The 27,306-nt window shown below is 42.2% G+C and overlaps 1 protein-coding gene across 1 annotated transcript in view; it reads right to left on the reverse strand.

The window, feature by feature from the left end:
• NECAB1 (N-terminal EF-hand calcium binding protein 1) overlaps positions 1-25,446 on the reverse strand; it is a 194,094-nt gene extending 168,648 nt beyond the window's left edge. Inside the window, exons 1-2 of the mRNA XM_004602353.2 lie at positions 25,097-25,446; positions 15,797-15,821 (exon numbers count right to left, since the gene is read on the reverse strand). Of these exons, the coding sequence (XP_004602410.2) occupies positions 15,797-15,821; positions 25,097-25,195 (124 nt within the window). The 5' untranslated portion in view covers positions 25,196-25,446. The remainder of the gene's footprint in view (positions 1-15,796; positions 15,822-25,096) is intronic.
• Positions 25,447-27,306: the final 1,860 nt, after the last annotated feature.

The raw sequence follows: 27,306 nt of genomic DNA on the forward strand, positions 1-27,306 counted from the left end.
TGCAGCTGTTAGAAAAGATGAAGTCATGAACTTTGCATATAAGTGGATCAGCCTGGAAAGTATCATGCTAAGTGAAATGAGTCAGAAAGAGAGAGACAGACGTAGAGAGATTGCACTCATCTGTGGAATATAAAATAACAGAGTAGGAGACTAACACCCAAGAATAGTAGAAATAAGTACCAGGAGGTTAACTCCATGGCTTGGAAGTTGGCCTCACATTCTGGGGAAAAGCAGCTTAGATAGAGAAGGGAACACCAAGTAAAATGTGGTTGGAGACCACGCGGGGGAAGGGTGATGCGTGCTGAATGTAGACTAGAGACTGAACACAGTGGCCACTCAACACCCATATTGCAAACCACAACACCCAATTGGAGAGAGAGAACAAAAGGGAATACCCTGCCACAGAGGCAGGGTGGGGTGGGGGTGGGAGGGATGCTGGGTTTACTGGTGATGGAGAATGGGCATTTTTGAAGGGACGGGTTCTTGAACATTGTCTGAGGGAAACATGAGCACGAAAATGTATAAATAAGTAACTGTACCCTCACGGTGATTCACTAATTAAAAAATAAATTAATTAAAAAATGTACGATTGGCTCCTCCACGGCTGCACGAGCGTGAATCCAGACCCAGCTGAACCAAATTCAACATGGGCAGCTACTTGCAGAATGTCTCCAGCCTGAGAACCAAGCCGAGACCCCATGCCCGCCCAGGAGGGAAAAGGTATTTCTCTCTCTCGCCTGTCCCTTCCCGGGGATGAAGGGCGTGGGGACGCCATATTATGATGACCACAGATGGGGTTTACAAGCTTGCAATTATCCAATATCTGGAAGAAATCTCCCTGGACTTAGTTGTTAAAGTACAGAAATCCAAGACCGCGCAGCCGCTACTGCGGCCGTGCGACCTCATATCCCTTCACAACAGGTCTGACTCTAGTGGGGTACTCCTAACAATAATGGTGAGGATTGTGTTGAAATATTGAATGTAACCAAAGTAAATAGAAAGTAAAGTGAAATTTATCAGTTACAAGGGGGGGTGCAGGGGTGGGCAGGATGGGAGGCGTACTGTGGGTTTTTTTTTCGGTGGTGGAATATGGGCACTGGTGAAGAGATGGTTGTTTCAGCATTGTATGACTAAGACTTAAGCCTGAAAGCATTGTAATTTTCCACATGGTGAGTCAATAAAATAAAATTTAAAAAAATGTACTATTAACTGAAAATTGCCACTCTGAAAGATAATTTTATTAATCCATGTTATAATGTTCTAGGAAAGATTCAGCTGTTAATATTGTAAAATTAATCAATGGTTTCCATAAATTCATAGGAAAAGGGAATGTTGGAGAGGAGAGACATGATATTAGGGCATTTTTTAGGATAGGAGTCCTACATATAACATGATGTGAATAAATTGCATTATGCATTATATTGGGCTGGAGCAATAGTACAGCGGGTAGGGCGTTTGCCTTGCACATAGCTGATTCAGGTTCAATTCCTTCGTCCCTCTCAGAGAACCCAGCAAGCTACCGAGAGTATCCTGCCTGCATGGCAGAGCTACCCGTTGCGTATTTGATATGCCAAAAATAGTAACCACAAGTCTCACAATGGAGACATTACTGATGCCTGCTCGAGCAAATCAATGAGGAGCAAGATTACAGTGATACAGTTATTCAGTGATGCATTATATTTATTTATGCTATATTTTGAAATAAAGGCATTTGTTGCTATAGAGACCAGAAGATTCATTTTCTCAATCCCAGATATAGTTACCTTTGTTCTCTTTCTATAAATTAATTGAAAGAATGTTTTATGTGTTACTCATACAATAAAAATGTTATCTATCAAGCAGGTTTTTACTGGTATTTTATTGATCATACTCACAATAATTTCATAAGCATTTATATTTTCTTTTCTGTTATATATCATCATCATCATCACCATCGTCATCATCATCATCATCATCATCATCATCATCATCATCATCATCATCCTGTTGATCATCGAATTTCTCAAGCAGTCTCAGTAGTGTCTCCATTTATCCTAGCCCTGAGATTTTAGAAGCCTCTCTTTTCTTGTCCTTTCCAACGATGCCACATTGGAGGCTCTTTCAGGGTCAGGGGAGACCCAGCACTGTTACTGATTTTGTCATATGAATACACCATGGGGAGTTTGTGAGGTTCTACTATGTGGGCAGGAGACTCTCGGTTGCTTGCCACGTTCTCCCAGAGGAAGAAGTAGGTTATAAAATATCGCTCACTTCTGGGAGCTTGCTTTTAAGTCTCTGGATGTTGGCTGTTGGTGGGATTACACGGCGCCGGGGGCAGTCCCTGGGTAGTGACCACTTAGCTGCGGAAGAGGTCCAGTCCCAATCTGAGCAGGCTTGGAGGTCTCAGCCTCTGTTACATATACAAATACATATATATATATATTCCTAATACAGACAAAAACTAAAATCCATTACTAATATTTAATTCAAGGGCTGGAGAGATAGTTCAGCAGGCAACGCACTTGTCTCACATACAGCCAACATAGGTTGACACCCAGCACCACAGGAATGATCTTGACCACAGAGCTAGGGGTAAAAAAGCCACACGTGACTCCCAAACAAGCAAATAAAATGGTTAATTAACTCAGCTGAAATCCCTGAAAAACATAACCTGGTACACAATTCTGGATGCTGATCATTAAGTTGCCTTTGGTTTAAAAATCTACCAACTGCCAAAAATACCTAGAAGAAAACAGAATAATCCAGCTAAGTGTCTGGCTCTTCACTGACTGGATTCTAAATATTGACTTTATCAGAAAGCTTCTTTTTCCTCATATAAAAAGTATTTTTATCACTTGGAATAGAAAAACTTATCTCGAGGGAATGAATGTGATTAGTTTTTCATGACAAAAAGATGATGTGATTCCAATTTAGTAAAAATTGTTTAAGTCATTTCCATGGGAAATTAATAACATTTCATGCAAGACTGAGAGAAAAACAAGAAAACACGCCCCTCTCCCCCCATTATTCAGCCTCTCATAGAATACCGGAAGAAACATTTGTTGGAGGAACATTTAGCATTTGTAGACAATATGGATTCATGATTTTCGATGCAAAGAATACTCCATGTGTAGGCAAAATGTGTTGCAAAATAAAAAATGTTGTAATATAAGCTTCAGAGAAAAAGAATACCATACGTAATTGAATTGCTTAGTTGGCCTCACTTCTATTCCCTAGAAAATCACTCCTCTCCCAGCTAGTTTATCTTCCCCAAAAGAATTGTTATTTTTTTGCCAGACATAACTGATTATCAGGGAAAGCAAATCAAAACAACAATGAGTTATCATTTCACACCACAGAGACTGGCACACATCGAAAAGGAAAAACCGGTGTGGTTGTGAATATAGAGAGAAAGAGACTCTCATTTCCTGCTGGTGGGAAAACCTTTCTGGAAAATAATATGAACATTCCTCAAAAAAACTAGAATAGAAATTGAGCTTCTGACAATCCAGCAGTACTGCTCCTGGGAATATACCTTAGAGGTTTCAAAACATAATGCAGAAAAGCCATCTTCACTTCTATATTTATTGCAGCACTATTCACAAGAGCCAGAATCTGGAAACAACCCAAGTGCCCGAGAACAGGTCACTGGTTAAAGAAACTATGGTACATCTACACAATAGAATACTGCACAGCTGTTAGGAAAAATGAAGTCATGAAATTTGCTTATACATGAGTGGACATGGAGAGTATCATGCTGAGTGAAATCAGAGAAGAGATCACTATAATGATGGTAGGAAGTGATCACTCTGGACAAGAACTGAGTGCTGAAAGGAGGTAAAGTGATATGCATGATACCCTTTCAGTAACTGTATTGCAAGCCATAGTGTCTGAAAGGAAAATATGAGAGAGAGGCAGAGACAGAGACAGAAACAGAGACAGACAGAGAGAATGGCTGGAGGTTTCCATTTATCTATTTATCTGCTGCTATTCCCAGCCATCCAATTACTATTCTGATTGAATACATTTTCAATGGCTGAAATTCAAACTGACCAACTAAATTCATCTGGCATTCCATCCTTCTACTCCAGTATCTCAAAAGCCAAAAATTAGTCATCATTTATTACTGTCTATTCCCTTGTTATTTCTCCATATACATGATGATTGAGAGCATCTAGTATTTCTTCTTATAACTTATTTCACTTAGCGTGGTACCCTCCAGAGAAACTTAAATTCCTTAAATATCCACTATACACTAAACATTTAGTTCTACATATACATATGCATATCTACATACACTAAACATAGTCCTACAAGCTCTACATATACTTACCTTGCTTATTCCTCAGAAAAGTTCCACTAATTTACAATTTTGTACATAGAAAATGAATAGATAAATAATAATAGAGGTCAACCTAAGTTTACAATCTAGCATACCAAACTTTATATAATTTCTGTATTTATACTCATATCACCTACCACAGTTCCTAGCAGAGAATATTTGGCAAATGGTTGAATAACAAATGCTAGTGTCAAGATGGTCCTTTTGGTTCCAAACCTTCATTATACAATGCAGCATTCAAACAGGCCCAAAGGCAGTTATTCCATATATTTTTGACATTACTTTTTTAATGACATTAAATTGCTTACCATTGTTTATATGGAAAAGTTCATATTTCTAGATTTCAACAGCATAAAATCTAGAGAAGAGCCAAATGAAGCATCTTAGGCTAAGTACTCTATAAAACTTTTGAATTAGAGGTGGATTTGAATATAAATCTTATTTACTTGTTTTATGTCCTTGAACAAATTTCTTATATTTCAGATTGCTCAGTGATAAAACTGGTTAATGATATTATCTTGTTTGTCAGATTATAATGGAGATATAATAAAATCATTCTTAGCACAGCATCTGGTACACAGTAATCCATTGCCAGCATTATTTACTGTTATTACTATAATATTAATTTCTTTTAGAAGTTGAAGCAATTTTCTTAGTCATGTAAGACAATCTATTAAATTTAATATAAGTCTATTAAATTTTTCATATATTTTAACAAAACAGATGTGATTTAGAATATTAAGGGAGAGGACAGAGTCTACTTCTTAACAAAGAAACAGTTATTCATCCATCAGTTTTCATAATTAATTGTGACTACAAATCACAGCAAATGAATATGGAACTATCAATCGGGATTACTGCTACCCAGTGAGCCATGCCATTCCTTGAAGTCTGACCTCGGCTGTGCAGAAGTAGGCGCCTCCCTCTCTGTCATTAGACATTTCCAACTAATCCCCAATTCTTGGCTAGTTATTCAGCTAAAAATATCTATTCCAGTTTCTTACCTGGCTCACCTTTGTTGTGGATTTATTGAGTCCTTTTATTGCTCTAATATAAGAGATTTCTCAATAGTGTAAGTACAAGGTTATGAAGGCTTGAACGAGAGGAGAGATTTGAAAGTAATGAAAAATAATTAGACTTCAAAGATATTCTAACAGCGGAGTAAACAGACTGGCTGTGAATGGATTAGATGTCAAGTTATTAGAGAAAGAAGCCTCTGAAATTTGTGCTTGGTGGTAGATTTGAGCATGGTAAAATGCATGTGACAGATTTGTTCCAATTGAGAATTTGTATTCAGTAACTAATTCCTATGCATTCCTTTCAGGCTCTGTGTCTTTGTCCTTGTTTTTTTTTTTCCTCTTAGAATTTCTGACACCCACCTAGCCTACATGAATTTACCTGGATGAGTTATAATTCAGGAGGTTTCTCAATATCCAAGACAGAATTTGACTTACTTTTCTCTATAGCCCCATAGATTGCAATGAATTATTAATAAGTAATATTTATGAAACAATGCCTTCAAATAATTTAAAATCTAATAAGGGAAAAGGATATACACAAACTGTGTAACTGTGCTAGGTGGTATTGTGTGGTATATGCTATGAAACTATAAAAGTGCAGAAAAATGAGGAATTAAGCAAAGGCATGTATTTGTCATATACACAACGTGCATTCATAGTGTTGTTTTATTCATTTATCATAAGAGTCCTTGAAGTCACGCATGAGGATTTTAGTAACCACCCAAAATCACACGCCCACGTAACAAAACTCGCTTCTAAAGCAATTCATAACTCAAGCCATTTCTGTGCCAAACAAAATTCTGAACAGGTTTCATTGGATGGATTAACTGTAACAAAATCCAAGCCCATCCAGCAGGGTAAGCTGTGCGGAGACAGAGATTGAGGGCTGAGAGAATTAGAAGCCAAGCCTTAGTGATAACGAAGAGAACTATGGTCAGGCAAATTCATGCTCAGCAGTCTAGGCTTTACCTACAGGTAATACATAGGTAGCAAAAGATGGATTTCTAACAGACAACTCAGAGGTACACTACCTAACGTTTATTCTGATATATTATCTAGTGCAGACATGTCACTGCATACATTGGAGTGTTACTTTCTAATTCAGGTTTATCTCCCCCCCCCCCACCGCAATTCATATGTGCGCACGCGCACGCACGCACGCACGCACGCATACACATACCATACAGAGTTTGAGTTTGCCTCATTTACTTCGATATCTTTAGTGCCTATTCTAGAGTGCAGCAATTCAGAGCATTGCCTAATAGTAGCTACATGAGCAAAAGATGGAAGACAAGAATATACTGCACTCTCTCTTGCACTATAGAAACTTACACTATCATTTATATGCAGAGTTTTCCTTCTTTTAATAAAAACAGTTTTTAAGCCTGTGTAAATAATGACTGGTTGGACCATTTCTCTGAATAAAAATCAAACTGTGTTATTTTGTTTTTCATTCCAGGCCTTGAACCAAGGATTTCAAACCTGGTAAGCATGTGCTCTATCGCTGAATCATAGCCCCAGACCAAACGGTTGCTACCTTGATTTATTTTTTAATTATTATTATTTTTGCTTTTTTGGGTCCTACCTGGTAATGCTCAGGGCTTCCTCCTGGCTCTGCACTCAGGAATCACTCCTGGCGGTGCTCGGGGGACCATATGGGATGCTGGGAATTGAACCCTGGAGAGCTGAATGGTTGCTACTTTTAAAAGAATGCAGTGACCCACTGGTTATACTGGTTATTTTGACACCAGGAATACAAGGTCAACATAAGACAGCACTGCAGCATTTTCAAGTCAAAGACAGTCTTTGATGTATTATGTATAACAATTTTATTACTTTAATTGTCCTTCTATGTCATCTTATTTTAAGTTATTTTATTTGGGGACTATACTCATTGGTGCTTATAGGGTTGGTGCTTGCGATTGTTCTCAGTACTTCTTGGGGAAACATAGAGTATCTGGAAACAGGCGTGGGTCTCCTGCATGCATAGCACACACTTCAGTCCTTTGAGCTATCTCCAGCCCTAAACTATTTATTTACTTTGTTTATCAAGATAAATTTCTGTCTCAGTTTCCACTGTGAAGGATAAAACCCAAAAGATGCCTTAGACATAAAGAACCAACTCCAAGCACACGTAGAAAATGATGATAGGATTTCTGATCTGTAAACATAGGCAATGCAGAACTACCGGGGCAAAGGTAGAAAATGCCAGGAAAGCTCAGATTTCTCAGTCAACTCCTCATGAAAAGAATATCTGGTAATGACAGATGGAGAATTCAGAATGAGTTAAAGCTAGATGGGATTGTCCATTCCAAATTGCGAATAAGAATAAAAATTCAAATGAAATGTGAAAATTTTCAACACCTTTAATACATTCCTTAGGGTCGAATACCTTTGTAAACGTGTTCATCTTCGTAAGCGTGTAAGTAATCTTTCAACAAGCCTAGGAAGAAGGTGTTATCTTCATCTCCATGTTACAGATGAACGACTTAAGTTAGCACTTGGCCAGATGACAGAGCAAATGAAACGGAATTGAAATCAGGTCAGCTGACAGCAAAATCAGAAGACTAACTATAATGCTACGGGCCTCCTGGAGCACAGAAAATGATTTTGGACGGAACAGAAAGGGAAGGGAAGGCTGGGCTGCCAATCCCTGAATCTGGGTCATAGGAAACTTCTCTAGCAGGAGCCACATTGCAGCAGATCCTTTCCCCGGCTCTTTCCAGGATGTAACCGTAGAGTCGCTCTGACAGCACAGCCCTGGCTGTCCACGGCAGCCGTATCATGAGCTCCGAAATTTCAGCCTAAATTTTCTCTAACTGATAAGCATTGCTAAGGAAAGTTACGAATTTTTTATAGTTTTTTTGGTGTTTGGAAGAAAAAACAATTCATTTGTAAGCAAGAACTACTTTAAATGTTGATTAAAAAAATACTATGGAAATAGAACATTTGTTTGCTCTTGGTAAAAAAAAAAATCATTACAATCCAGCTCCCACTCATACTTCCCACACCCTGCGCTGCTCGATAAGCACACTTTGTCAGAAAGGGTAACTGTTGGGGCACAAGGCTTTTTTTTTTTTTTGATGACTCATTTTTAGTAGACTCTGCTTTGACTTTCAAGCAGGTAGATACATACAGTCCCCAATTTTAGAGGGTTCCACTTGCAAAGTTGAAAAAATAAAAAAAACATGAAGACTTTAAGATGGAGCAAGCACGATCTGCATTCAGGAGAAACTATACTTTGAACTTTGAAATTTTAACTTTCCTGAAATCAGTGTATTTAGGTTGAGGGTCCCCTAAGGCCAGACAGTCGCTTTAAGTCAGACCTTCCAATCAGCCTAGTGATCACGGGCAGCAAACAACTGATACTCCAGAATGTCTTTCGTTGATGGTGTTCACAGATGGTGGAAGTCCATGCCACCATTTTGGTTCTCACGTATAAGTTATACGATAGTCAACACTTTATGATTTAGCCAACTATAAACTAACATGGTTGTTCTATGACTCTTTAAGGTGAACCTTAGCTGTGATCTTCACTAGGTTGGCGGAATTATACACATTTTAAAAATTCATATTTATTTCAACTTGATGTAGGTTCACCAGGACCTAACCCCATTACAATTCCAGAAAGATGTATAATCAAAGAGTTTGTGAATTTACATATGACTGAGAGGGGAAAAAAAGAGGAAGAGGAAAAGGACTCTTTGAGAAGCCTACTGCTTTGTGATTTGATTGTTTCACCCATTTTTCCCAACTGAAAAATTAGTGGCAAATAATGAAATGAGAATTAGTTTTATGTCAGTGTACATATCCAAGGCTCAATCTTTCACATTTTGATCTTTCTGTGCAGTTAGAATCCCTGATTAGACTCTCAAAAGGAATTGTAGTACACTGGAGGGTGGGAAATGATGCTTGACTAAGTAAAACATCAAGATGCAGAAAATAAAAAATCACAGATTTCCAAATGGTGTTGAAATGTTCTGTCTTTAGGGAAAATACTCCCAGTTACTGAATATCTGTTTCCCCCCTTTAACCAAGGTTACATTGTTATGTGTTAATTGACTAAACCAAATTTTAAACAATGAAATTTAAAAGTACTTCACAATTCTCATTTAATGTGTTAACACTGGTTTTATATTGATTCAATGAAGTTTTCAAAATATTCCCAAATGCAAACTGCTTTTAAACTAGAGTTTTATTGCCAGAGTTATTTTCCTGACGTGGAATGGTTATTATAAGAGTTACAATTCTTGGGAACAGAGAGATTGAACAGTCAGCGAGGTGCTTGCCTTGCACACAGCCAACCCAGGTTTGATCCTCAACACCCCCACGGGATCTTCCAAGCACAGCGGCAGTGGGCCCTGAGCACAGAGCCAGCTATGATTCCTGAGCATCTCTAAGTGTGGCCCCAAAACAAAATGAAGAGACAAAATTATTATTTTTTAAAGCATTTTCCACCATTTACTCTTGTTATCAAAAATAGTTCAACTCTTCTTGCAAAACAAAACAAAAAAAACAAAATAGTACATACTGGACACACACATCACATTTTTCTTCCTATGGCTTTAGCCCACCCCCACCCCACCAAAAAAGACAAAAAAAAAAAAAGCCCAACAACAACAACAACAACAACAAAAACAGCTCTACCTGACCACATTCAGATTACCAAGAAACATCTAATGTACTAAGTCAATAAAACTACTGCATATTGAATAATCAAAAGATTATATTCAAAAACTTTACAAAGTCAAATTATAGTTTCAACTATACTTATGTATGTGTGGGATAAAATATATACATATTTGCATATAATATAAAATAAAAAGCTCAACAAATTGGTAGTCAGACTGAGGTTCAAGAATCCTGATTACTGGGGCTGGAGTGGTAGCACAGCGGGTAGGGCATTTGCCTTGCACGTTCTCACGTGCAAGCTGACCCAGATTCAATTCCCAGCATCCCATATGGTGCCCTGAGCACCACCAGGAGAAATTCCTGAGTGCATGAGCCAGTACATCACTAGGTGTGACTCAAAAAAAAAAATCTTGGTTACCACTAGCTACAGTGTAACTCAGAAAAAAAATGTTTAACCTTTATTTCCTATTCATTTTTAAAATGATGATACAACTTTTAAAAAATTAAAATGTTGAGCAGTTGCTCATGCAATTATACAATTTGTAAGATAAAGACTGTGTTATAGTCATAATCTCATTTAATTATCTAGTCAACTTTCTAAGAGAAAAAATATTATCCTACATTCATAGATGAGGAAGCTGAGTCAAGGGGAAGTGAAGTAATGTGTTTAAGGTCATATTACTAGGATTTTCTAAGTTATCTATTATGTAGACTTTAATAGAATTACTAAAACAATAATAAAATGGGAAAATAATATTTAGTTAAATAATACTAATTAACTAATTAAATTAACTAATACATATCAGATAAATAATAAAAATGCCAAGCTGGATTATATCTTCTTCAGTTTTCCAGGTCAAATTGTTGACAACCAACCTCTTATAATAAAGTCACAAATATTAATTGAGCACCTACACTGTGATAGACATTTTGCTGGTTACTTTTGGTGGGATAGAAATAGGAGCAATCTTCACTCATCTGTGGAATATAAAATAACAGAGTGGAAGACTAACACTCAAGAGTAGTAGAGATAAGAACCAGGAGGTCTGCCACACAGCTTGGAAACCGGCCTCACATGCTGGGGGGGAAAGGCAGCTCAGATAGAGAAAGGAACACCAGGTAGAGGATGTTGGGAGGACCCATTCAGGTTGGAAGATGCGAACTGAAAGTAGACTATAGACAGAACATGAAGGCCACTCAATACCTCTAATTGCAAACTACAACACTCAAAAGGAGAGAAAACAAAAGAGAATTCCTGCCTCAGAGGCAGGGTGGGGTCACGGGGGGATGGGGTGGGGGTGGTGGGAGGGATACTGGGATCATTAGTGGAGGTGAATGGGCACTGATGGAGGGATGGGTAAACGATCACTGTATGAGTGAAATGCAGGCACAAAAGTTCATAAGTTTGCAACTGTACATCACAGTGATTCTCTAATGAAAAATTTAAAAAAAAAAGAAAAAAGAAATAGGAGCGATCTTTGCCCTCACATGCTACAAAGCACAGGAAGCTGGAGAGAATTAAAGTCCATTGAGGATTGGAAGACCATCTCAAGGAGATGGCTCATTAAGTGGGGATCAAGATGCTTTTCAGACAATAGACCTATTTGATGACCAAAAATGGCAGCTGATCTTAGCAGACATATATCCAAAGCAGAACTCAAAGATTTTATTAATTACCCTGAACATTTTCATTTTGTCTTTCTCTAAGGTTAAAATCATCTTTTAGCAGATTTTACAAGTGCCCATTTTCCAATCTTAATTCTACATAGATGTACGTAAGTTTTTTCTGGAGTTTTGCATGTCTAACTTTAATTCTGGACTCTTTCAATCAAAGCACTTATGTCTCTGCTAAGCAGTCCTATTTTGAGGTCTATCTTTATATACTAGAGCCTGGCAAGCTACCCGTGGCATATTCGATATGCCAAAAACAGTAACAAGTCTCACAATGAAGACATTACTGATGCCCACTTGAGCAAATCAATGACAGGACAACAGTGCTACAGTGCTGCTATCTTTATATCCAGGATTCTAGTCTGTGATTCTACATCAACCCAAACCAGGGACCAGAGCAATAGCGTAGAAGGTAAGGTGTTTTCCTTGCATGCAGCCAACTTGGATTCTATGCCTGGTGCCCCAGAAGTTCCCTCGACCGCACCAAGAGTGATCCTGAGCACAGAGCCAGGAATAAACCCTCAGCATAGCCAGGCATGTACCCTCCCCAAGCACCCCCCCACCAAAAAAGGGAAGAAATTTGAAAATAACCCAAACCGAAATCTCTCCAAGACTCCGTTATTCTAGCTAGTCACCAATCATATAGAATTAATTAAGACTGGAAAATGGGAATTTGAAGAATAAAAACCTTCCCAGCAGCTTCACTTTCATGCCAAGGGACTCCAAAGGTTAATTCTCGACTCTGGCAGGCCAGCTATCAAACTGCTTATCGACCCGTATTCCCTTTGTGAACCTGTCACCAGTTCTGCAATTCCACAAGGGATTCCATCATGTGAGGGTCTGTTCCCCAGAGATCAAGGAATGCAGCAGCTGCTTATTTGCAAATACAGAATGTGATGAACACATGGTGCAGAAAGATGTTTTTTTAAGCTGATATTTTCTCATTTACATTTGATTATCCAGTATCCCTTTCCCTTTTTTTTTTTCAAGTTTGCATGGTAACTCGTCTCTCCCCAAAAAAACAACAACAGCAGACATCTCCACTGGAATGGAAACGGCTGGAATGTGCGATGTGTGTCCCATCGCCAAGGCACAGTGGCTCAAACGGCAGTTTCCAGCTTTCTGTGATAACAGTGATAGTGATGCTGAATCCTAACAACAGCAAAATGAGCAGGATAAGGTTGTTTTTTTATTCTTAAATTTTTTAAGCACCATGATTTACAAGGCTGTCAATAATAGCGTTTCCAACTCCAAACCACCAGTGTTCATGTCCGTCTACCACTGCCGTGCAGGTCCCCTCTCTCCCCCCAGCCTGCCTCCTGCAAGGCACATTTTGAAGCGTAACTGTGTCCCATGCATACAGTCCTGTTGGCTCTGGCAGCTTAGCTACCTACAGACATAAATCTCAGGGGCCAGTAGTGGGGACTGTTTGGCTCACACCCGGCCCACTCAGATTCATTCCTGCCATGCCAGCTGGTCCCCCAAACTCGCTGGGCGTGATCCCTGAGTGCAGAGCCCAGAGTAAGCTGAGCATGGCCAGGTGTGGCCCCCAACAACTATAACAAATTAATCTTATGTATGCATGGTGCTAAACTGGGTGCATAGATATCATCTTCTTTAATATTCACAAGAACCTACTGACGTAGAAGCCACTATCTCCATTTTATGAAAGAGATGCTAAGGGTGAAGATGCCGAACTTTCCTGATTCCCCCTCCTCTCCATTTACACAGAGAAGGGGCAGGAAAAGTGAAATGGGCAAAAGATAGGGGCAGAGCGGCCAGAGAGAAGGGGGATGAAGGGAACTGAAAGGTTCTCAAGCCATTAGAGATTCATTCAACGAGTGTCCACAGGTTGGCCGTAATGGTTGCTCATAAGACAAGTTCCCTTCCCTAGAGAGCTGTGTGGGAAAGAGGAGAACGTCTGGTAAGCGGCTGCTATCCTTATCCCAGAAGGGGCAACAATCTATTCGTGTGAAGAGCGGGGTACCCTGCCTGGGCGTTCCGGCTGACTTCTCAGATGCAGCCTCCCGTGAGGAAGGAGAATGGGGGTTCCCCGAATGGCCAAAAGAGAAAAGGTGAGAGCAGGTGCACGTCCAAGCAGGCAGCATCTCTGTACGTGTGGCCAGTACAAACCCCCCGAGTCTCAGGGGGCTGGTGAAGATGATGGGAATAAGGAACAAGCGACAGCTTTGGCAGCGTATTAGACTTGGGGCTCAGGACAGGGTTCGAGGTGTGTAGAAGTGTCATAGCAGGATATCCAGGAAGAGGAAATCTGGGACTGCACAGGACCACTGGGGCCGCCAGGGCAAGTAGCCGCTCTATACCACATGGTGTATGAAGGCATCATAAAAGCCATTAAGTCATTCTGGTGTTTTTTTTTAAGGTCTTTTTATATAAGATATGTTTTAATGGCTAGAAGAGTGACATATGTCAAGATCATAAAGACCTTCCATACTGTGATCCAAGAAATGGGTAGTGTAACCTGAGAAAACTAGGGGTTTGTATAAAGAGGAAGAAAAGGGGCCGGAGCGATAGCACAGCGGGTAGGGCTTTTGCCTTGCACGAGGCCGACCTGGGTTTGATCCCCGGCATCCCATATGGTCCCCCAAACACTGCCAGGAGTAATTCCTGAGTGCAAAACCAGGAGTAACCCCTGAGCATCGCTGGGTGTGACCCAAAAAGCAAAAAAAAAAAAGGAGGAAGAAAACGGGCATGAATGAGCTAGCAATAAGGAGGGAGATGCGAGCTGGTGGCATGGAAACACGCGGACAATTCAAATTGCACTGTGACGATCAGGCAGAAGGCTGAAGAGTGGGAGAAAAGAAGATCGCATCATTATGGCTGTCTTAACATTTAATCAAGTGACGCAGGGGGAAACGTGCCACGGGAAAAGGGCCACTGAATTGATAAGCTTCCAATCACTCCGACATAGTTTGAGAAAACATTTTGATGGATGTACAAAGTTAAATAGTAGAAGGATCTAGGACACTTCTATTGCTCCATGGATTAACATCTTTTCTCTCGAGTCAAAATGCTGATAGCACCAGTTAAGCTTTTCTTGATTCGGCTGCGTAGTGGCTAACTAGACTGTAATGTATGTCTTTAAGCTGCCTGCTTTGGATTCTGTCTGGAATCTCCCCTAGATAAGAAATCGTATTTCAAACAAAGAAAAGGACTTCTGGTAAACTAAATTTGCCAGGAAACTCTTTGTCAAGAATAAATGTCTATTGCGTCCTTCTGCTATCACAGCAACATAAACTCAACAAGCTCTGGTTTGGTACCTATAGAACAAATTTATTTTGGAGTCAAAGAGTGAAAGGATATTGACTATGACAGCATATACATGCATCATTTAAATGGTAGTTGGTTTACACATTTGTTTCTTATTAGTTTCTCTTTTCTCTCTCTGTAGATTATTACTCTCAGTATATTATTATTTCAAGGTCAAGACTCAAGGAGTAAAACTAAATCTGGTAGTGGATACAGAAAACAGTCTTAGAGTGCAGAAGCCAGTCCCAATGCTTCTACTACATTTAGCTTGAAAAGTCACACAGACAAGCTGCAGATCTGTTCCTACTGTTTAATTTCAGAATTATATCTTATTAAATCTAAAGCATAATGCATGCAAGGCACTTTGTTCAATACCTTGTATACAGCAAATATTCAAAGATAGAAATAGACGTTGTTTTTACTTTAAAATCAAAGCAGCAGTTGGGGCTGGAGTGATAGCACAGTGCGTAAAGCGTTTGCCTTGCACGCGACCGACCCGGGTTCGATTCCCAGCATCCCATATGGTCCCCCAAACACTGCCAGGAGTAATTCCTGAGTGCAGAGCCAGGAGTTACCCCTGAGTGAACCCCCCAAAAAAATAAACAAATAAATAAAATAAAAGCAGCAATAGGAAACTCAGAGCCAAAATAAGATGGTTCTTTATTTCTAAGGCATAAATTCCCCCTTCCCATCAAATATAAATAATTCTTTCAACTTTTCATGAATATTTGATGCTATGAACTTGCCTAAATCTCTTGGTGAAAAAAGTTAACATTTTATATGTCAATTTCTTGAGTTCTCCACTCTCTGCCATATTATTCATTAGAAACTGATTTAAAAGATAAAATATTAATGAACAAAAGCTATATATTTTTGTTCTTACCATTTTTGTCTGCTCGCCTCAGTATCTGAAAAGGAAAAATAGAAAAATTTAATTATGATTTGTTTTAAATATTGTAGCAAATTTTATATATAGATTACTCTCATTTTCAAATAAGAGAAATTCCAAATTTAAATAAGTATCAATCTACCAAATAAGATGTTACCATAATAGTAAAAAACTGAAACTCACCCAAAGGCCCATTAATAAATGAATATACAAATAAATTTTGATATATCCACACAATGGAACAGAGCTGAACAATGAAAAGGAATAGTTCTGGGTGCTCATAATAACTTGGATAGATTTCAAAGTAGTCATTCTGAGTAGCAAACTAGACAAAATGACAAAATAACACCTAAAAATTGGTTTCCACTTATGTAAATATGGGAAAATGTAAATTAGCCTAGAATGACAGAGAACAGATCAAGAGTTATTTAGGAATTAGCAGACAAAGTGGTAGATTACCAGAGGACATGAAGACGCTTTATTCATATTATTGTTGATAGTGATGACTTTATAGATACATATATAATAAATCACCAACATTAAACATGTTCAATCCAATGTGAGTTAATCATCACCGTCACTGTCACTGTCATCCTGTTGCTCATCAATTTGCTCGAGCGGGCACCAGTAATGTCTCCATTGTGAGACTTGTTACCATTTTTAGCATATTGAATATGCCATGGGTAGCTTGCCAGGCTCTGCCATGTGGGCAGGATACTCTCCATAGCTTGCCAGGCTCTCCGAGAGGGACAGAGAAATCAAACCCAGGTCGGTCTCGTGCAAGGCAGACACCCTACCCATTGTGCTATAGCTATCGTGTATTAATAAAACTCAAACAAAAGCAAAAAAATCTATTGTGGATTAACAAGTATTTATATGTACAGCACTCTAATTTTGCTACTATGCACTAACTATATTATTTGGCACCTACTCTGTTACTTGTATTGGCAGGGAAGAGGGGTTGGGGGCCATACCCAGCAGGTGTCAGGGGATTTTTCTCCTGGTTGTTTGCTCAGGAGTGACCCCTGGTGGTGCCTGGAGGACCATATGCAAACAGGAAGCGGAAGCCAGTCACAGATGCTCCATTCTCATGAAAGGCAAGTGTCTTACCTCCTGCACTATCTCTCCAGCAAGACTCTCAAAGTTAAGCAAAGTGTGCTTAGCTTAGTCAACAAGCTTTCATCACCCCCTGGCGACATTGTCTCTATTCAAGCAAAAGCACATAAAAAAGGCATATTTTTTGTTGGGTTTTGGGGTCACACTCATCTGCGCTCAGGGCTTACTCCTGGCTCTGTGTTCAGGGTTACTCCAGGTTCTGTGTTCAAGGTTACTCCAGATTCTGTGCTCAGGGATCATTCCTGGCCAGTCTCAGAGACCAAACCCAGCCTGGCTGCATATAAGGCAAGCATCTTCCATACTATACTGTCTCTCTGGCCCCCACAGCCGGTGGTTTTCCTGGAGTTACCAGTTGACTTTGAATCTGTGAATGAGTTGCTGTCTACCTTTTTGCTATCCTATTGGATTGGAATGTGTTGAAACCCAAAGCCCCATTTACTCTGATTATGACTTGGTTTAGGAATAGAGATTATATATTAATATTAAACTAAGAGAAGGCCTCACTGAATTAAATTCAAGCGTTTATGATTTCTCTAAGGTGAGATTCAGAGGTGTATCAGAAGAGAGAAAGTAAGAGGTTATATGATGACAGAGGTAATGAAAAAGTGCTGGAGAGGCAAGCCAAGAGCTGCCAGGGGCAAACAGCCTCCCAGAAGCTAGAGAGAGGCAAGGGACACATTAGCACTGCAGCCTTCAGAGGAAGCCTAGTTCTACCCACACTGTAATTGTAGCCCTCTCTCTCACCTGTTGTCAAAAGAATAAATTTTACTGTTTAACCACCCTTGTGCAGTACTTTATTATGGCACCCCGAGGAAATTAATTCAATATCTAATAACCTGGAAATATACATCTCTGGATAAAGCTGTGTCCAGAAACTACAGGAAGGCAGATCCTGGGGACATTTCTGAGTCCCTATTTAGGACATCTGAAAAGATGATTTCCACCTTTCACTACAGGAGAGAATGAACTGTTATTTAAAATCTTTGCAAAGCGAGGCTGAATTAGTTTTTCTGTTGGTAACTATCAAATGGATCCTTAATTATAGGGAAAATATGGTAATAAGATGCACAATGATGTCTTACATAACATCAAAGAACACGTTCCTTTACCACATTGTAAGTACAATCTTGAAACCAGGTACAAGGGACACTTGAAGATCTTTTTTCTAAACTATGTGAGGAGATGGATAAGTACAAGAGCTGCTCACTTTTAACTCATTACTTCTTGTTGGCCAGCATGAATCATGAAGAATTTTCATTACCAAAGTGCCTGTTTTGCTGCCTGCTACTATAGAAACACAATCTTCCTTTCTTTTGTTCACTTCATGGAGAAGAGGAGTAGATGAATCCATTACTACAGTGTGTTTTATAACAACAAAAATACTACTATTATTACTAGAAATCTCACCTGTTAAAATTTTCCAACAACAGGGGCTGGAGCAATAGCACAGCTGGTAGGGCATTTGCCCTGCACGCAGCCAACCCGGGTTTGATTCCCAGCATCCCATAGGGTCCCACTGAGCACCGACAGGAGTAATTCCTCAGTGCATGAGCCAGGGGTAACCCCTGTGCATCACCAGGTGTGAGCCAAAAAGCAAAATAAATAAATAAAAATAAAATTTTCCAACAACAGCCTTCTATTACCCTGACTGGACATGTGGCTTAGGAATTTGGCCATTCTTTAGAAATAATTCACTTAATTATTGCAGTAGGATTGTTTTCTATAGTAAGCAATTTCTGCGCTTAGAGCAGAACAGAACACACGTTGTAGAGAGGGCCAGTACTCCTGGCACTGCCCAGGGATCACTCCTGGTGGGGCTGTGGAGACCATCTGCGGTGCCAGGGATTGAACCCACATCAGTGGCAAGTGAGGCAAGACCCTGACCTATTGTTTCATCTCTGCCGGCCCAAAAGCACACACCTGTTACAACACAGGCATGATTTCTTGTAGGGATTTAGGGGAAATACCTCTACTTCTTAGTTTCTCCCTCAAAAATATAAAGTCTCCGCTGAAAATCAGGGAGACCCAAAACACACACTATTCCTTATCTGTGACAAACGCTGATTCTGTTCCAAGTTCTGATGTGTCCTTATGGGTTGAAAGTGTCAAGAAGAGGAAAACCACTGACTGAAACCTGGACTTCAGACTTCTGTCGTTTCATTTCCTCAAGAGCAATCTTAAATAGCATGCAGACTCCTAGTGATGGAAGAAATTAAGATGGAAGCTTTTGCTATTAAGACAGTTCTTTGTAATTAAATATGAAAAGGACTCTGCTGCAATTTGCCTCTGTGGACACAGAGTCATAAAAAATATGTGCACTACAGATAGCAATTGAATTAATAACATTATGCTACTATGGACTGGAGTGATAGCACAGAGGGTAGGGCATTTGCCTTGCACGTGGCCGACCCGGGTTCGATTCCTCCATCCCTCTCGGAGAGCCCAGCAAGCTACCAAGAGTATCCCATCATATGGCAGAGCCTGCAAAGCTCCCCGTGATGTATCTGATATGCCAAAAACAATAACAAGTCTCACAATGGAGACGTTACTGGTGCCCGCTTGAGCAAATCGATGAACAATGGTACAGTGCTACCAAGGATTATTGCACTGGTTACTATCACAAGATACATAGTAAAGAGGTTTACATATATTATCAGACTATTATGAATGCAGTTGATGCTGTGCCTTTACAATAACTTTTAGATAACATAATTTACTTCAAAATATGTTCACTGATAACCCGGACTAAAATTACTTAGTTCCTACCTGAAGTAGTTGAAGGCAGCTGTTATACAATTGTGATGCAGTCATAACTCACTGAATTAGTATTTGCTGAACACCCCTCTCATGTACAGTTAAGATTAGTTCAGGAGGGGCTAGAGTGATAGTACAGTGGGTAGAGCACTTGCCTTACATGTGACCAGTCTGGCTTTGATCCCCAGTACCCCACATGGTCCTTTGACCCAGATAGGAATGATCCCTAAGCATAGAGCCAAAAGTAAGTCCTGAGCACTACAAGATGTTGCTCCAAGACAAAAATAATAATAATAAACATCCAATAAAATAAAACTAGGTCAAGAGGTGATAAAGTGGTAGGGGGGTAAGGTCAAGGGCATTTTGGTAGTGGTGGGGTGCAGGATCTTTGTACATCAATTCTATAAACTTGAACACTATCATCACTATTACTTAAACTGTACTTAGAAATTCTTATTAAAATAAAAGATATCTGACCAGTCAGTTAGAGAACTCCAGAGAATGTGGGATACAGGGAGGTAAACTCCAACTAGAGCGTATAGTCACATCCAAAGGGTAGTTTTACTACCAGGTCACTCAACATCATGGCACAAAACTGTAGGGAAACGGGCATTGAAATAGGTGGCAAATGGGGATTAAAAAATTATGCAAGGCAAACTCCCTCCCTGCTGTACTCTCAGGCCTCCACTTCCCTCCAGTTCTCAATTTTGCCTCTGTAAGTCATACAAACAATGTATGTATGACTTGTTTATTATACATTCAAACAATGAATGTATAATACAATCCAACCATGTTTTCCTTATTTCAACTGGTTCAAAGTGGAAGAGTGACATGTGGGGTACTCAGGATCAAAGCCAGACTGGTCCCACTGTACAATCACCAGCTATGGTGGTTCAGGACAAATGCTCCCCAGAAAGAAAAACCGAAGCCAAAGCATATGGGGAAAGACAGTGAAAAGACGCGTGCAAAGCTGCAGTGAAATTGAACTGCAATGTCCCTCGCGCGGGAGCATGAGCTGAATGTCCTCGCGCTGTCCCTTCAGGAGCAGAGTCTCTAAAGCGCCCAGAGGGGCCTCTTCCAACATGCAGCAGTGCAGCAACCTGGGGACTAGTTGCAGAAGGAAATGACTGTCACCTTCCTGGTCCTTCCATGGAGCTGCTCTCCGGCCCTGAGCAAATACGCCGCGCAGCAGGAGTGGACAGCGGAGCGGCAGGTGAATTTAATCGGTCACCTTCAATCTCGCCCGTGAACAGGGAGCCAATCAAATTTGAGGGCTGCGTGGGCGATGGCAAGCAGATAAAAGGAGACCCCCGCCCCCCCAGAGGTCTCCGTCTCTCTGTCTCTCTCTCTGTCTCTCTCTCACTTTCTCTCCCTCTCTCCTCCTGCACCCCTTCTCTCTTTCCAAATCGCCCGAAGACTGCAGAATCTAGCAATTCTGTGTACCCAGACAGACAGCCGAGGACAGCAGGTATCAGAGGCCCAGACAGGGGCCCCGGGAAGTTCAGACCCAGGCTCTGACCCAGGCAAGGCCAGGCGGGAGGCGCAGGCAAGCTCGGACAAGGCTTGGGGAACACAGTCCAGGGAGGCCAGACACAGTTTCAGACGAGGAGCGCGTGGCCGGGCCAGAGAGCGCAGGCCTGGGGCCTGGCCGCAGAGCGGACACGCGGACAGGACGGGGCAGCACGGTGGTGTCCGTGGGTAAAGGGGAAGCTCGGGCATTTGGGGAGGGACCCTTTCCCGGATTCTTCAAACGTGCCACAAACACTGACTTTTAATCTTGGGAGTTTTGTATGCGAATGTTCACGCAATACTCAAGAATCCACCGGTGCTGGAAAAGCCACTTCCACACTCAACACAGGGACACGCTTTGGTGAGAGCACCAGGCTACCAAATGCCTCCATAGAGATTTGAGAATATTTATGTGAACGGGCACTTAATGCCATCATTTGTTTTAAAAGAAAAAGCAATTAAAAATGCCAAGTAGGGGCCGGAGTAATAGCACAGCGGGTAGGGCGTTTGCCTTGCACGAGGCCGACCAAGATACAATGCCCCGCATCCCATATGGTTCCCACAGGCACTGCCAGGAGTGATTCCGGAGTGCAGAGCCAGGAGTAGCCCCTGAACATCGCTGGGTGTGACCCAAAAAGAAAAAAAAATTTTTTTTAAATGCCAAGTAAAGAAATAGACCTCATATTAGTTTTGATTTTGGCTATTGTTATTTATGCATTCAGCATAGAACACTGATATAAAGTATCAGTAAAAGGTCATATATATGAATAAAGACTGCTTTCTCTCTCTCTCTCACTCTTTCTCTCTCTCTCTCTCTCTGTCTCTCTGTCATGCATTTCCATTTCCTCTTCAGTCAGTGCCCTACCCTAAGAAGTCTTATTTCATAATCACAATAACCACCTTTAGAATCAGTGTCACACTTCTTACTGGTGAGGACTTGGAGATAAGAAAAAAGGAGCAAAAGGCAGTATATGTGGCAAATCTCTCTGATTTTCTGCTGATGGCTGTTTCTATCAGCCGACTATGTCTACTCATGTCAATAATAGTATCCATAAAAATGTCTTGAAAGATTAATTATTAATTGGAATTAGAATATCAACCCTGGAAATCAAAGCTTTTCTGAAATTTGGAAACTGGTCTGTGTGACAAAGAAATTCTAGTTGGTAACATTTGTGCTGCTCTTTGGAATAGGAAATATCTGTCACCTATTTATTATAATCAGAATAGAATTCAAAAAGCAATCTTCCTTTGCAATGCTATTGGAATACATTAAAAGTAATCAAATAAAATTACATTTTACATTTTCTTTTCAGCTAAAAAGCAATATGATCTAGAAATAAAAATTTCAAAATTCCTAAGTTTGAAAAGCCCTTTCCTTATTTCACTAGAGTAGTAGAATTTTCACAAAGTATATTGAAGAAAAGTGTAAACAAAATGTTTTGTATCTGAAAAAAACATCCAACAGCAGGTTTTTTTTTTTAGACTTTAACATACAAGCATGTTAACACTTCTCATTCTCATATGAACCCAGATTTTTATTTTTAAATTCCAGAAATAGATATAGAAAAGCAAGAGTTTCCAATTTAGAGAATGTACATGCCCTCAGGACAGGGATCTGATGTTTTATAACTGCAAAATTTGGGAACAGTACTGCACATAAAATATTAAATGAGGGACCAGAGTGACGTACAGTGGGTAGGTTGTTTGCCTTGCATGTAGCAGACCTGCTTGGGCCCCCATCATCCCATATACCTGTCCCCCAATTTCTGCCAGGAGTAATTCCCGGGGACAGAGCCAGGAATATTCCTCTGAGTATGGCTAGTTGTGGTCCAAAACCCTATATACATGTACATATAATGAGATGTTATTTTCTCTTTCTTTACACTTGAGTAATGGAATAAGAAATGGATAAAGACCTCAGATCTTGAGGTTTATTTCTATAGAATTGAGACAGAATTCTGGGGAGGTAACTGGAAGAGGTCCCTGACCACTGGTGGGGGGAGTGAGAGCTCGGTTGATGGGTGTGGTGTTGGAATAATGTGACCAAAAATGTGAATTAGCCATACTGTAAATCACAGTATCTCACCCAAAAAATGGTAAAGAAAAAGAAAGAAAGAAGTCACAGTTTGGACTCTCGGGCTAAGCTTAATATGTGTTTCAGGGAAGATGTTTTTTTCACAGAAATAGCTGCAAGGCATTCATCTTCACAGCATCCCCAGAATTTACTAGCCGCTTTTCAAAGAAGTCACAGAGAGGTACTCCATCCCTAGGGGCCACAGGGAAGAAGGTGCCAGAAGTCAGAAAGAAAGGAAGGTGGTCCGGGGTCAATTCCCAGGAGCTTAGCTCTTAACCTCCTAACTGCTGGGGATTCAGGCCCTCCGGATTTCCTTCCCAGGAGAGCAAAGGTTCAGCCTGGAGTCAGCTGGGCTCCCCTGAGGCTCTTGATCTAAAATGGCCAGAATTCAAGGGAACCACCAAGCCATTAGCACCAATAATACCTTCTAGTTGGCCCAAGCAAATCGAGTTGATGGCTCCTGAATAATGTCATCCATCCCACAGAGTTAAGGATGGGAATGACACTTGGATTTTGGTGGGCAGGTTTGGCCGGCCAAGCAGGCCGGGATATGGAGACGAGCTGCTAGGTGATTTGGCTCCGCGTTATCTCCATCCTTAGCCAACCCTGGCCTTAGATCAGGTTTTATTGAATATTTAGGTTTTGTTCCCTACACAAAAAGAAAAGAGTCCCACAAAAATCATTCAAAATAGGTTTAAGAGGGTTCTTGTGTTCCTCCCCATTCGCTCTGCTTCACCCACTGATACTGAGAATTGGATTTCCCCATATTTCTGTCTTCCCACAAACACGCCTAGACTCTGGGGCCCTCATCTTGATTTCCAAAGGACATAACTCGGAGAGGAGCAAACGTTCAATACCCCTTAATCCCCTTTGCCAGTTTCCTATCTTGCCTAAACAGAATCCTAAGTAGTTACCAGAATTATTCCCACCTGCTCCCTCCTGGACATAGCGGGAATGTGAGGACTGGGGGTGCCCAGGGAGGCAGGAAAAAGCACAGAACGGAAAGGTAAAGAAAAGACCTGGGCAGGGGAGAGAAAATCAGAAAGAGCAGGGAATTGAAGGAAAGCAAAAGGGTGGGGGCGGGGGAGAGAAGGAAAGAAAGAAACATGAAGAAACGTGCTCCAAGGCTAGAAACCACTCAGAAAGAAATGGGGTGGGGGGGGGGGAGTGAGGTGTGGGAGGGCGGTTAAAGAAAGAAGGATCCTCAGATCAGACAAATGGAAGGAAGGAAGGAGTCTTGGATACAGAAGCGATGAAAAGGACCAGCGGCTGAGCAGCCTAAAGGCAGGAGTGAAGAACAACGTAACACCAGTCATTGCACTTCGCAGCGGGGCGGGGAGGAGAGTAACAGGGAAGAAAAACAGGAGGGAAGGAGGTGTCCGGGAGAACAGAACCATCTTAAAGGAGATCTTGGCCGTCTCGGCGGAAAAAGAAAAGGCGAGCAAAGCAAAGGTGGGCAACGTGCTCGCCAAGTGACAGCGCAGGGAAGGGGCTGGGGGCAGCGCGCAGGGCACCGAGCCCGGCCCTTCGCCCCTGGAAACGGGCGGGTTCCTCGGCACCGACCCTCGCTGACCGAGCAGCTCTCGCCTGGCACCGAGGCTGGGGGGGATCGGACGGAACTTTCGGCCCCGCGCTGCAGCAGCGGGACAGCCGGGTTCCAAGTTGCGTGGCTGTCGGCGCCCGGCGCCCGCGTTCGCTCGGGGAGCTGTCCCGGGGCCCAGACAGGGGCCAGAGGGCTTGGGGGCTAGGGGGTGGGGACCCCGGCAAGCACTGGCTGATGAGCATCGGGCCACCCTCCTGCTCCCCGCAGGGCAGAATCCTGATGCCCGCTCGGTACTTACGTCCAGGAAGATGGACATGCCCTTGGACAGCTGCAGGGCGGAGCTGAGCTCTTGCGACGAGTTGGTGGAGGACGGCGACGTCTCCCGGGAGTCCTCCATCGTGCAGCCGGGCCGGCCGCGCGAGGGTGCGGCCGCTGCAGCAGGCGCCAAGCCGCGCTCCCTCTGCCGCCTGCCCCGCGCGCCCCGCGCCCTGCGCGCCCCGCGTTCCCACGCGCTCCGCGTTCCCACGCGCTCTCCGCGCGCCGCCCCTGCTCGCCCGCGCCGGGCTCAGCGCGGCACTTAGCAACGCGCAGCCCCCCGCGTCCGCTGGGGTGCGGCTCTGACCCCCGGCCTCGCCGCGGGCCCCGCTGACAGCCAGGCGAGCAGGGAGTCGCGTGTGGAGAGAAGCGTGGAGACGGGATTGGGGGACCTGCAACTGTTTGTTTATCCCCAGCAGCCCTGCGCTAACTGCGCTGGAAACTGCACGAAAGAACCTAGAGCGAGCGTTCGCCCACCCACCCACGCACCCAAACAGACTTGTTGGCCCCACAGAGGAAGGCCGGTGGGCTAAGGGCTGTATTCTGGTCTGCGTTAGGTCCGAGAGGAATCTTGAAACCAGAGCGAGCCACCACTAGGATTGAGTGCATCTGCTTTCTGTGCGCTAACAAGTGGCTGAATCTTGGGAGCAGCCGTTTTCCTTGCTAGGAAAATGGTGATAACCTCAAAGGGTCCAGGCTGGAATGTGGCAGTACCCCCACTCCCCAACCTGTGCTTACATATCCCTCACCCCCACCCCCCAGGTTTAAGAGCAGAGCTTTCGAGAAGGAGACCCAAGGATTCCAAGTCCCCCTTCCTCCTCCCAGCCTGCCTTGACCCCAGTGAGCTTCCGGGGAGCCGCCCTGGACTCAGAAAGAGGGAGGCCTTTAAGGCACAAAATTAAGGACACTAATTGCTTGCAGGAAATGCACTGGACACTTTTCAGTGCTGTGTGTGTCGTTGGAGAGGCCAGAGATGGATGACCACACAGCTTTAAAAGCCGGCCAGGAATTCAGTGGCACTCTCTAGTGGAGAGTGGGCAGGCTGCCCTTGAAGGATTGTGATGCACGGGATGAATGTAAGCAAAAGTGATGTGAGTCGCCTTCTAGTGCTAGGTGGGTAGAAGCTAGGTGGGTAGAAGCCCTCTTTGGCCAAGTGCTTGTTCCTGGAGCAGGGTTTCTTGTAAGAAATCTGATCCCTGGTGCCTGCAGCATGGAAGGCAGTCAGTCTGGGGGGGGGGGGGGGGGCAAAAGCATGTGGCTTGTGGCCGGGTAGCTGAGCCCAGCCCCCATTCCTTGTCTATGCAGCAAATACCTGATTGATGAAGCCATTCTCCAGGTGATCTCAATACCATCGGAGTCATGCCCAGCCCTTTGTGCCACCCTAGTTAAGACCCCAGCTGGCACAGAGCGAAGTCACACATCAGCAGTGCTGTTGTCAAGGACATTCTCACCAGGTGCCAGCAAAAACCAAGCCAAGGCTCTGCAAATGGGGCAGAACTCAGGTTTATTACTCAGGATGACCCAGCTGACTTCCTGTTCCAAAGACTGGGCCCTAAGAAATGAAAGTTTCAATCTAGGGCTGGAGAGATAGGACAGCAGGCAGGGCACTTGCCTTGCATGCAGCCAACCTGGGTTCCATCCCTGGCATTACATATGGTCCCCTGAGCTTGGTCAGGACTGATCACTGAGTAAAGAGCCTGGGGTGCCCCTCCCCACAAAAAGAAGAAAGGAAGAAAGAAAAGGAAGAAAGAAAAGAAAGAAAGAAAGAAAGAAAGAAAGAAAGAAAGAAAGAAAGAAAGAAAGAAAGAAAGAAAGAAAGAAAGAAAGAGAGAAAGAAAGAGAGAGAGAAAGAAAGAGAGAGAGAAAGAAAGAAAGAAAGAAAGAAAGAAAGAAAGAAAGAAAGAAAGAAAGAAAGAAAGAAAGAAAGAAAGAAAGAAACGAGGAAGGAAGAAAAAAGGAAGGAAGAAAAAAAGAAAGAAAGAGGTAAGGAAAGAACTTCATTTTATAGGGTGTCTGATTGGGGAGGGGCATTTGCAGGTAGCTGACAGGAAGTACAAGAACAGAAATCCTCAGGCATCATCATTTGTGAAGCAAGGATGAGACTAGCTCAAGAGTACGAACACATTTGAAGGACATTTCACAGTGGTTACACAACAAGTCCATGACCATTTCAAGGACATCCAGGATCAATCT

This window comes from Sorex araneus, chromosome 2, assembly GCF_027595985.1.
Source record: "Sorex araneus isolate mSorAra2 chromosome 2, mSorAra2.pri, whole genome shotgun sequence".
Taxonomy (NCBI): Eukaryota; Metazoa; Chordata; class Mammalia; order Eulipotyphla; family Soricidae; genus Sorex; species Sorex araneus.